The 12,542-nt window shown below is 46.7% G+C and overlaps 1 protein-coding gene across 1 annotated transcript in view; it reads right to left on the bottom strand.

The window, feature by feature from the left end:
• Positions 1-12,542, bottom strand: part of LOC144476193 (thrombospondin type-1 domain-containing protein 4) — a 60,031-nt gene that overhangs the window by 15,254 nt on the left and 32,235 nt on the right. The window contains exons 3-5 of the mRNA XM_078192856.1: positions 6,902-6,977; positions 2,999-3,150; positions 446-548 (exon numbers count right to left, since the gene is read on the bottom strand). Coding sequence (XP_078048982.1) covers positions 446-548; positions 2,999-3,150; positions 6,902-6,977 — 331 coding nt within the window. The remainder of the gene's footprint in view (positions 1-445; positions 549-2,998; positions 3,151-6,901; positions 6,978-12,542) is intronic.

Genomic DNA, 12,542 nt, shown 5'->3' with positions numbered 1-12,542 from the left:
AAATTCTAACAACAAGATACACTGCGCCCAAGGATGCGCATCTGTGTTATGCTCCTTAGCTCGCGTTTGTAAATATACTAACGTAAAAAAAAGAGTGTCAAACGTTAATAAAAAAAAATCAGGGTCACGCATGTATAATCGTCGCGACACTCGACGCGTCAAACAAGGCAATAATTGACTCCTGCCCCTGCCGTTCGGTTCGCACGATCATCGGAGATTCACAGGTGGATCGTGTGACACAGTCGCGCCGGGGATTCGCCGGGTTCTTGAATATTCAAGCGACGGGCGCCGATTTCGCAAACGCGCTCCCGCTAATTATGCTCCGCGACGATTCGAACAAAGTCCGGGGGCCCGGCGCTAACGAAGTACAAACGTTAATCTATCACGCGGACAGGATACAAACGCGTAAACATCAAGCCGCGGCGCATGTCGCCCGTTGATTTACCTGCGTGTTGCACGTGTGGTATCGCTTGTACGTGCCGATGCAGATAGGCCGCGAGCCGCCCTTCCCGTTCCCCGAGATGATGCTCCTCTTCCTCAGCGGCCTCCTGGAACAAATCGCCTGCATTAGCGCCGCCCATCGCTCGATAGTACCTTGATCACCCGTCCGCTCGGCCATCAATCGTTCCGGCGCTTGTTAGATGCGTACAACAAATGACACGAGGCCTGTATCGCTCTGCGCCATAGTCTTCGCAGCCGGGGCTCTCTACCGAGAAACCCTCTCCAATAAAAAGGGTTCGCATTGTCTGCCGCGTGAGTCACTTGTTGCTGACACCGTTCGTCGATCGGTCTTAAACGTTTGTTGTTACGAGAATAATTGAGTAGGAACGTCTACTTAAAATTCTGTCTAGAATTCGCTATTATTCAAGATGTCGAACGTATTTTGTAATTGAATTATTCATGATCTCTTTTATCTTTAATATTTATATGTGCTGGTGAATATACTGTCACGAATTTAAATTCATTATGCTGAAGTTTTCTAGGTTTAAAAGGAATATTTCTTTCTTATGTCGAATAGTACCTATTTAACACTTCCGCTTCGGTCATATACTATATATTTTTTAGTACATTCGGTATGCAGTTTTTAGGAGAATATATTAAATAAATCAGAATTGTTTAGTATTTACAAGATTTGGAAGCATTACAGAAGTAATTTCTACAATAATGCTTGTCCTCACCAGTGTTATAATATGAGACAAGTTGCTCCGATTTCATGCAATTTTTATACACATTTCTGTGGCAGTGAAAGTATTTAACATCATTCGTGATTTTAAGACTTAGTTTGTCTGTCGTCAATATTTAATCTTCGGTATTAATGCAAACCCGGAATAAATATTTCTATTCGTTTATTAACAATAAATTGGAAGTAATTGCTGTAGCAATTCCATCAATCTTAAAGTAATGAATTAAATTACTTAAAACTCCTTAAGAAAATCGTGTATTCCAATGTTAGCCAGACATCATCTTGAATCTCTTGCGAAGCGGAACCAGAAACATCGTTAGATAGTTAAGAGAAGGTATTATTTTTCCGAATAAAATATCGCCGGGTCGAGGTCGCGCTATCTGCGCCCGATTAGAACGTCACGAATCTACGTAGGGAATAGCCGCGTGATTCGGTGCTGGTGGACCGACAGCTGGAGGCCCAAAGTGGTCACCAATCACAGGCTGACGACCCCGTTGCATCGTAGTCCCTGTCATAAATCCTGCGGAGGCAGGACATCCCGGCCATCCGTCTCCAGGCCCCTGGAACACGTCGACGCTAACACGCCGTTCCTCTAACAGTCTAACAGCCTGTCTAAGCTCGGCGTGCAGTAGTTCGCCGGGGAATTGATCGGACCGCCGGAGGTATAGTCGACGACCGCCACTGATGGGAGAGTTCGCCTAATCAAGCGTAGACTATCGCGGCTATCGGTGGTCGCATCGGGAAACCTATTCGCTTTGGGGCGAATCGAAAGGTTCGGGGTGCCGATCGTTCATTATCGCGGCGTAAGAAAAAAAACGAAGGTAACGGTACGGTCAATCTATTTTATCGGCGACCGGGCCGCCGTCGATAAATCCTGCGCCGTAGCCGCGGTAACCGCACAGGTAGCGTTACAAAGGTGTAAATGTCAGCGACGATAACACGTTTCGGGTACGGCGTGGAAGCGTTTCGCGAGTGCGCCGGCACGCCGGCGTGTAATCTTCTCTGCTACCGATCCGCAATTTGCTCGCACGATGCTCGGCCGCTTCACCCGTTCCTTCGCGTCAAGGTAGCAGGTGCGCGAACGGGTCTGCGAACACCGAGGGACAAACCGATTGCCGTGGACGGCTCGACCGAGAAAGCCGGGGTTTCTGTCTACGAATTTCTGGCCACGGAGTCGCTGGATTCCCGGGGCCGACCGGTTCCGATAGATTTTCCGATCGGCGAGGTTCCCGGTGGCCTTTGATCCGGTGAAACGCTAACGGAACCCGCAACGTGTGATTATTGACGGAATCGTTGGCAAATTACGCGAGTTTGATCACCCGGCCACGGTTTAGGGCCGTTACCATCCCACTTGCTTCGTGTTCGCAAATTGTGTCAGACTTTTCCTCGCAGTCAACCTCTCGACTGTCTTTCTACGTTAAATTCATCTAACGTCACTTATTTTAGCGACTTCAATTAATTTTCGAACAAAAGTGGACCTGCACTGATTGCTTTCTGAACCGTTCATGTGCGTCACAATATGATATACATGACAATACAAACACTCGCAGTGGAACGTCAAGTAGCTGTCAAATTAAACATAGTATTATCTTTTATATTATCAAATGCGTAATTAATTTTCCAAAGTTCCTTGTAGTTGTCGTTGGCAACAAAGATTAAGGTATCTAGTGGAAAATAGATTTTTGAAATGGTAAATAGAATATAAATATCTGTATTACATAATCGATAAAAATATTCACCGCCTATTTATTTCTTTAAAAATCCATATCTCCTTAGCCACGCATAACGAGCAGTATAATTGCTGCTTCTACTCACTGATAGGACACGCATTCGCGCGACTGCGATTGGATACCGGTGCCACAGGTCCTCGAACAGTCGCTCCAGGGACTCCATGCTCCCCAGGTGCCCCTGATCTGATTATCCCGACCTAGACCGAACTGGGTCTTCTCTCGCAGCATGTGATACACCTGGAAACATGATTACAAGATCAGCACCCGCTCCCGACCACCGGGAACCACGGCAATTCCGCGAAACCGAAGAATCGATGAAAATCGACGGATCGCGGATCAAAGGTTGATCGCCGGCCGATTTCGGGGATGCTGCTCGATCGAACGGACGACGCATCGGGAACGAGCGATCGAAGGTAGCGCAGAGACCTATCCCGCAGACGCCATAATCCGGCCGTCCATGAACCGAGACGCTCAAAGCACCGAGTGGATTCGCCCCGGTGGTTTCGTATTACGCGTTGACGGCTTTGACGCAAACGTTCATTACGCATCGAGTCCGTTATTCATTGTCTCGAGCACGCGGGAATTCGAGACATTACGTAATCACGTACGCCTCTAGGCCCCGTAATTAATTTCATTAGGAGATCCTTTGGCTCGTCGGATTAATCAATCAGGAGGCGGCGAACGAAATTGCGCCGGCTGACGATAATCAAATGGCTGGTCCTCGTACCGGTAATCCGCGCGGGTTAATAACAGGAGGGTAAGGGCGAGGAGACCGGAGGACCGAAGGCACGGTATCGGCGATATATCGGCCGATAGAAAGTGTCTGTTCCATAATTAATATCGGTAAGGGTGGTACTACCGTGATCGGAGCTCCTAATTAAATCACTCGCGATACGCCGGCGTGTCAATCGGCTCCATAATTAATTAAAAGATGATTGCGTTCCGCAGACCGAATATCGAGCCGTCTGTGACCCGACTGAGCACAATTTTCACCGATTACGGTTATTTATTCAAAGGCAGATCGCGATCGATTGAAGGGTGAAAAGCGAATAGAATTAACCCTTCAGCTTAAGGCTCCGAAGCACCGATCCTGGAAAATACCGAATTGACATTGCAAAAGTAGCGGCTCGAGAAGCCGGCAGAGGCTGGATTAACGTTTCTAATAACCGTGTTACTGCTCGCGTAGCTACAGAGGCGATCGGTTTCGGTTTCAAGCGCAGCCTCCGCTGAATTCGAAATTCGAGCGGCTCTCTCGGCGAGTCGTTAACTCGCAGAAACAGAGCCTAATGTTTTCGTAATGACAGACATTACCTCTGGCACGTTAATCGCGCCTCGCATCGGCATCCCGCGCGAGTTTGCACAGAACGAAACGCGAAAACACTTTCCGAAGGGGATAAGGACTGTCGGTCGTCAGACCCCGCGCAACCGGCTGAATAATGGAAACGCGCTTTAGCAGCCTCTGCCTGCATACGCGATGTCTTCGGGCTGGTTTCGCGGTAGGCTGCCGAGACTTGGACCAAATATTCCGACGTGGAGAGCGAAAATTGCGGAGACGTTGAGCTGGCACGAAGAAGATCGATAATGCAGATTGTTTATAATAAATCTGTAGCAAGAAAGTCGAAGATGGACGTGGACAGTTCATAAATCAATATCAAGGAAACAGATAGTTTGCGAGGCTATTTTATTTAATTATATACCCAACGTGGTCACTAATAAACTGAGGGGGTTGATGAGATTGTAAATACTAAATTAAAACGAGAAATCAAAATTGGACGTAGACAGTGAACACATCAGTATAAAGGAAATCGAAAATGAATATAGATATTAGGTTCTTTGAGAAATAAGTCAAGACGATATGGAACCATATATTATTCAATAATAGCTATTCTAAATATTAAAAAATCGTCTTTTAATCTCTGGCGGAGCAACAAAATTGCTTGCCGAATAGCCTAATAGTTCACGTAATCTGTACGAAGAAAATAAATAATTTTAAGATCTGTTCGAAGAAAAGATAGATACGAAAATCTAAATGACAATTTAATTCTTAATGTAACGAAGCGATCCCTTAGTGACAATATGCGTCGAACGAACATTACAAATCATTTCCACTCTTAAAAAAAATCCCTGATGTCTCGCCAATAGCATTCTAAAGAGAATTCCTTTGAAACACTTTGATTCATGACTGGTTGCACACCGGTTGCGTGACATTGTTGCTCAACAACTACCCGCATCCAGCATCGTAAGCAGATTAAAACTGTATTCGAAATCCAGAGATCGCTTTCGAAAACGCGATTTTTGCCGAAGAGCGAGGGCGCAGAAGCAACGAAAGCCGAACAAACTGCAGCGATTCAATTCGGATTAATCTCGAACGAACTCGATCACGGTCGCACGAGAGTTCAACAGGTAGCATCGATGTAGGTGCGACGAAACCGGTCCCTGAAAATCGCTACGGTCCCGAATGAAAAATCGCGGGCGAAACTGCTGCGGGTACAGCGTCACCGAGATTGAGAGATCCTTCGCGTGCGATTAGGCGCGTAAAGAGAAGCGTTATGGCCGGCCATCAGCGTGGAACAGGCGTTTTCACGAGCGACAACGGTCGTGTCCCGAGGTCGGCCGGCCGGCGATATCGCAATATTTTGCAAAACAAACGATCCATTTAAGCGTGCTGCAAACGCGCGCTCGCGCTGGCCGTGGGGCGCCTGTAATGTTTGCGTTCCGCGTTGATCGGCTCCGCTCGGCTCGGCCCGACTCTCCCGGCCTTGCGGATACGCGCGCGGAGCAAGCGGCCGGCCGGGGCCACGTCTCCTCGCATCCTCGGCAGTAATTTAGGAAGCTCCTCCAGTGTCAATTAATTGGCCACCGCGCGCCACCCAAGAATAACGTCCACGTAATTGCTTATTAATTCCTGTAAGTGGATTAAATTAATATGCGCGGGGCCGAGGCCGTGCGTTCGAGGTAAAATATCTTAATGGACACGATAACCACGATAACGTTATTACGGTCGTAAGTTAACCGGCGAGGAGTTATGTATCAGATTACTCTGAAAATCCGACGAGCTACCAGGCTTAATGAACATATCCCGGGCCGGAAAGCCGATACTTTTAGCGTATCGATGTCGAGGCCTCGCCGTTTACAAACTGTCGGCCAACTTTGCTTTACCGAACCTCTCTCGGAAAATTAGCGACTTTTCCCTCGCGGATCGCTTCGTTAGCATCCTAGACAAAAGGGATCTTCAGTCTCTTACGCTGTCCGTGTGTTCGAACCTTCAATCTCCGTCATCTTACTTTATGGAGATGAGATTGTCTGGCGCCGGGTTTACGGACATCTAATTCACGATTACTCGATTCGTGAAGGTATATTTATGAGTTATTTACTCACCATATGCACGGTAATAGTCTTTAAAAAATAGAATATACATTACCGTTACTCTTATAAACTTTTGAAAACAATTCTTTACTATCGTCTAGTAACTTTAACATCTCCCAAAATATTAAAATCGCTTAGTCCAATTATGAAAAAATTATTCCATTTTGCTGTCGAAAAATATATAAAAGAGTAATTAGTCTGGCAGATCGCTTAATTTTACGTGAAAAAATTTGAAGAATTATTTCCAATAAATATTCGTTAAAATAGTCGATCAGTAAATTTATCAAGTTGTCAGGCCCACTGTTTCGCAACACACGATTTTATTATCCTGATTTTTGACAAAAGCGTTAATTCGACAAACGAGGGAAACGTTAAGTCGGAGAAATGAGGGATTTAGCCGGGCGAGCTCGCGGTAAAAAATGATCGAGCCCGATGACAGCTGGACTCGGGCTGCGGGAAGAAACAGAAGGAAGAGAGATATCGATGGTAGATAGCGGAGCGGAACCGATGGGATTTGTATCGATGCCTGGCAGAACTAATGCTTTCGGCCAAGCCGGGGAACGAACTCGGGAAGATCGTGTGACCGATGGTATCTCTGGCCGTGTCACGACGGGAAACTCACCTCAATGGGATACTTGTCGGGCACGTGGGTCCCGGAGACGGTGGCCGCGGTGAGCATTGTCAAAGCGAGGATCGATCTGAAACAGAGATATCGCAGAGACGCCTTAATTAATCGGACGTAATGGAATGCAATTTATTATCGTCGTTGTCAATCTGGCCGGGGTGGGGTGGGGAGACGGTTTTCGCGATCGACGCACGGCGACCGTTGAACCGAGCCAATTATCCCGGTTATCGAGCGAAATATCTATCTCCCGGCACGGTTCTTAGACGTTTCAAGAATGCGATAATCTTCCACGGATGACTAACGGGCCCGACGACGAGCGGATAATTCCGCTCGCGCGATCGAACGCATCAATTAAACGGCGACCGTAGAGACGTTTCGGTGTATTTCTCGGAAACGGGATCAAGGGCCCCGCGGACTCGTTGAAAATTGCATCGTCCGGCGCGCGTCGCCGCTTTGTCGACGGTCCCCGACGCCGCACCGCGAAGCATGTGTTCTCGATCAACCTGTCCCCGGATAATCGCGTAATCGTCGCTATAGATCTCCGCGCCGGTTCTCGATTTTCCCCGGGATATCGCGTGCTGTCCAGCCTAGACGCAGGCGCCAGGCTGTTTCGACGCTGCAATTATTAAAACTACGCCGCCGATGCGTTTACGATGGCCAACGGACAAACAGATAAGCGAATGTAAGAAGCGAAAGAGAGCGAAAGAGATCGAGGGAGAAAGAGAGAGAGAGAACAAGAGCGAGAGAAAGAGAGCGATAGAAGGAGGAAGGAGAAGTCCGTGACGTTGGTCTCGAGTAAACTGTGCCACTAAACACTAATAACGTTTCACTTGTTGTGTTTTCTCGGAAAGCTTAATTAATCATTACGCTCCGGTTCGTCGGAGGCGGAGGACGAAAAAGGGAGAGCGAGACGGGGATAGAGAAGGGAGAATGAAAAGTGGGGACAAGGGAAACGGACCGCCCGCTGCCGCCGAAGTGGTCGCATACTCGCGTGCGTGATACCCACACACCGAGACACGTGTAAACACACGTTCCAGCTGAATCAGAAAAAGCCTCGTCGCTTTCCACGCGATCCGTCCGGGGAGCGCGGTAAAGCTGCGTGCATAGCTGCGGATGCGACGAGGAAGGAGGATAACTTGTTTCTGGCAGCTCTGATTGAATATCTACCATTACTGCAATCTGGATCGATCCGGGGACCACTTTTTCGATCAACGCGAGCGCGAGACCAAAACTAATTGCACAAAGAGTCTTATAAATAGACTGCAAACGTTATTAATTCATGCACTCGCTAGATCGAATGCGAAACCATTTGGAGAGCTGTAAAATGCATCAATCGAGCTATCTATCCATCGGCAGCATTAATGTAGGTTTTCTTATTTTATAAAAAATTCGCGCGCCATCCGCGAAGAACTAGGAATTTGGAGAACGTTGGTCGCAATAGTTGGGTAACCTCTGTGACGGGAAAGTGAACTGAAAATTCCGAAGGCTCGAGACGTCCGTCACGATTGATAAATAATCGATCTGATAGGATTACCAGCGAGCCCGTCGTTGTCTCCCCATTGCGATCAATTACATCAGAAGTAAACTGGCGTATCGCGGTCCATTAGGCGCGATTATTGTGAATTACTGCGGGATACTTTGTTATTTATCGGCGTCGGTCGCTAGACTGCGTGCCTCGGTATGCACATCGCCTAAGAGGAAAGGAACGGCGACGATGCGACCGACGTCTCTCTGCTGTTCGGTGCACGCGAAGCCGTTGCCGCGAGAGATGAAGCATTGCACTTGCCGCGGCTGCACCGGCCGGCTTCGAGAGCAATCGTGTGTCCGGCCTGCAACGGGCTAACACGTGTTCACCTCGCCATTCTTCGCGGCGCTAGAAACACCGCGAGCGGAACAGCCGCGATCGCCGTTAAATCGTTCGAGCGTGTTCCGATTCCAGTTAACCTTCCTCGCTTCTCGTTTTCGCAGTCGTCCAGAACCTAACGATCCGCACTTCATTCCGAGAACGATCTTATCTGCGATGCCACTTGTTAAATGGCGCGCACGCTATCTCTTTATAACGCGCTACCAGCTCGCCGATGCTGCTCATTAACAGACGAACGCCTCCGATCGGCCTTTGTTGCGAACCAGTCGGCGATACGACGATTTTAATATAACAAACTGCGCTCTGAATGAGTCACGTGACAGCGCGCAAGTTGTCGCGAAGAATTTAAGATCTCTCGTACGTCATTTTTTCTCGTTCGTTATCAGGACTGTTTCGCGATAGTTTAGTAAGTCATGGTTATGATTGTTATTCATTATCGACGCGTGTATTGTTTAGTGACTGAATTTCTTGTTAAGATAATTTAGAGTGCGGTTTATTTATAGTGAATTTAGTTTAGTCACTAACTTTGTGCCTCTTTTTAATATTTTCGAATTTATAATTTCGAGGGAGAATTTTCGAAAAATCTAACTTACACCATTATAATTTTAATCCTCAGTCATTTGTTAAGTATTTTAGCACATTGGAAAGGTTAAGTTTAATTACAACTAAATGCGATTGAAAACATGTAATCGCATAAAGAGAGGAAGGATTAAAAAAATGGATCTAATTGGTATGATCACTAGATCGTAGATTTTATACAGTCACGATAAAAAAAAGATTAAGTCAAATACAAAACATTCAAAGAAATAATAAAATGCTGACGCATTAGTTTTGGCTCATTAAAATAATTAGAAAATTAAATAAATATCTATTTAGTTCTGCATAAAAATCCGCAATCTCATGCTAGCTAACTGCACGCAAGTTAACTTTAACCCTATCGAGCACATCCACATTTTGTTACAAAGTTACTGACATAACAAAGACGCTCTTACACAGAAAATGATGAAATAAATTTCTCAATCCCAACAGACATTACCATAAAATTGACGAGAGGTCTAAATAGATAGTCTTGTCATTCGCATAAAGAAGCACACGTTGGCGCGTTCGCTTCTATTGTTTAACAGGCGAATTCCTCGAAACCTGTTAGTCAACAGTGAGTCGACGATACGCCATTTTCGCAGCTGTAAGCTGCATCCCGTACGTCCATCCACAACGTCGGTAACAAAAGTATTTATCACGCGATTCATCAACACCTTCTTCCGTCGCTTCCGGCTAATTAGATGAGAGGTGTCCCGTTGGCTGACGAGCGAGAGGCAATTGCTGAAAATGAGGGACGGCGGCAATTTTCATTCTTCCAGCCGGGGCAAAAACTTCCGGCTGTATCTGCGGCCTGGTTCGTGGAAGTCGTTGAAGCTCTTTGACTCCGTGGCAGCCCCGAGGCTGTCGTCTATTCCGCTCGCCCTCGACGATTCTAGCCGGGGCTCGGATCGGCGATGAGCAGCGCGCCGAGACACGCGTGCACGCTTCTTATTGATCGGTTTTTAGCATTCCACCGGCATTCAGCACAAGACCGACATTGTCTCAACGCCGACATGTGACGACGCGGCGGATCGACCGCCCGCGATATCGGAACCATAAACGCTCGTATCCTCGAGCGAGAAGAGGCTGGCGGCGGCGCAGCGGGCGCGGAACCGCTCTGGAAGGTCGGCAAACGGGCAAAAAGCTCTCTGTGTCTCTGCGCGGCCCAGCGTGTGAAACGCTCGGTTTAGAGATCGCTGTCCCGTTCCGCCGGGCCGCGTCCCGCCTTTTGTCCCCGGCGTTCCCGCGGGAAACGAAACAATCGGCCGGATGCGTTTCGGTACGGAATTTCGCGGATCCTCTCGCCGGCCCCGCCGCCGCCGGCCCGATATTAATTCGCGTCGGTGCAACGATCCGATAATGATACCCCGGAGACCGCGATGCCGCGCGATTACCGCACGCCGGCTCCTCCGACAGATAATTCATCTCGACGAGTTAGGGTCACTGAACACCACCACCACCACGTACAGCAGTAGCAGTTGCACAAACACACCAGCGCTACCCGGGGCCGGCTACATGGAAATCCCACGAGGAACGATAATACGCGTCGCGCAGATACTATCGGCGAATCCGACCAGTCTTCCAATCTCGCTGCGATAATATTTGTGCACGCGTTTTCCGCGAAACTGATCCCGGCCACCCGTCGTCGACCGGCGAGCTATCGTCGGGGCTCCCTCGTTTCTTCATTGTTCGACCTTTGTAAAACTGGCGAACGGTGCTTCGTTGGTGGTTATAGATTCATGATAAAGTTGCGTCAAGTATTTTCTCGAACTTTGTTAGATTATTTTCGTTTTATTGGATATTTTATATTTTAGTTGGATATTATTTCGTCTAGGTATGATTTTCTCTGTATTTAGCGGCGACGTAAGATTGGCTGGTGAAGTGAAATTATTATTTTCCTATTGAAATTTATAACATGACAAAATTATATTTCCGTAGATACAATAATGTTTTTATACCTGCGTAATGATTCGTAAATTAATTATAATGAATTTCGAGGAATGTCTTTGTCTAAGAAAAGCACTGCGGTTCATTGAGACTTAGGATATAAATATCGTTATTTAATTATCTATATAGTTACTGACGGTACTTTAATTGTTACACGTTTCATTATGGTCTATACGAAAATTAGCGTAAAAGAAATACCTTAAAACATATGTTGAAAAGGATGGATGAATTGTCAATAATCAAATACTTCTAATTTGTTTCTCACACACTTCTGAATATATTTATATACTAAATTGACTCTGCGATAACCTATGTAACTAAAATTAAACTACTAAAGTGCATATAATTTGTATTAAACAAAGGATAAAAATGTGTATCACTTATATACTGCTCTATTTGTACTAAAATTATACAAGAAACATTAACGTTTATATAATACTTCCTTTTTACAAAATCTAATAATTTATATAGTAAAATAAGTAATAGGTATCGTTCGTGACAAACACACAATCTTATAATCTTATTAGAACTAACAGCAAGCTAATGGAATAAATACTGCAAATGGAGTAACATATTAATACACCATCGTAATTCTTTGTTCTGTCATCGCAATCGTCGTTCAAATAACTAAAATTAACGGTATTCCGCAACCTCGATAATTAGGATCCTTCCTCTACGACACGAAAGCCTCACTCCGAGAATATCAATACAGCGTAGAAATTCAATGCTACCGCCGCTTAAATAGAAACAACTACGAAATATGTTACGCGTCTTCCTCATTCGCGCACCATTGTATTCGCCAGCAATTGAAAACCAGCAGCGCGGAATTCAAAGGAGCAAAAATGCGGGCGGGGACCGCAGATTGGATCGCAGCCAAGAGGAAGAAAGCGGACCGGCGGCGACGATAACAATTAAAGCTCGCAACTTTCCAATCCTTCGGGGAATCCGTTGATCGCGCTGCGTTATCCGGCGAAAATCGGATAAGAGCATAAAGCTGGGCCACGTCGCGGGAGGCCTGCGAAATCATTTTAACCACGGTGGTCCTGCACGGGGATTTTCGTCGGCAGCTGAGAAAGAGAGAGTGGGAGAGCGAGAGAAAGGAAGAGAATAAAAGCGGGAGGAAAAGAGAGAGAGAGAGCGAGAGAGAGAGAGAGGGAGGGAGGGAGATAGCCAGGCGCGGGTGGGGAGCTGAGAAGGGGGGGGTCGATACGTAAACGCGCCGGACACAAAAAGGAATCACCGTGAAAT

Source organism: Augochlora pura, chromosome 10 (assembly GCF_028453695.1).
Source record: "Augochlora pura isolate Apur16 chromosome 10, APUR_v2.2.1, whole genome shotgun sequence".
Classification (NCBI taxonomy): domain Eukaryota; kingdom Metazoa; phylum Arthropoda; class Insecta; order Hymenoptera; family Halictidae; genus Augochlora; species Augochlora pura.
Note: the sequence above shows the minus strand (reverse complement) of the source record. Positions and strands in the feature narration are given on the sequence as shown.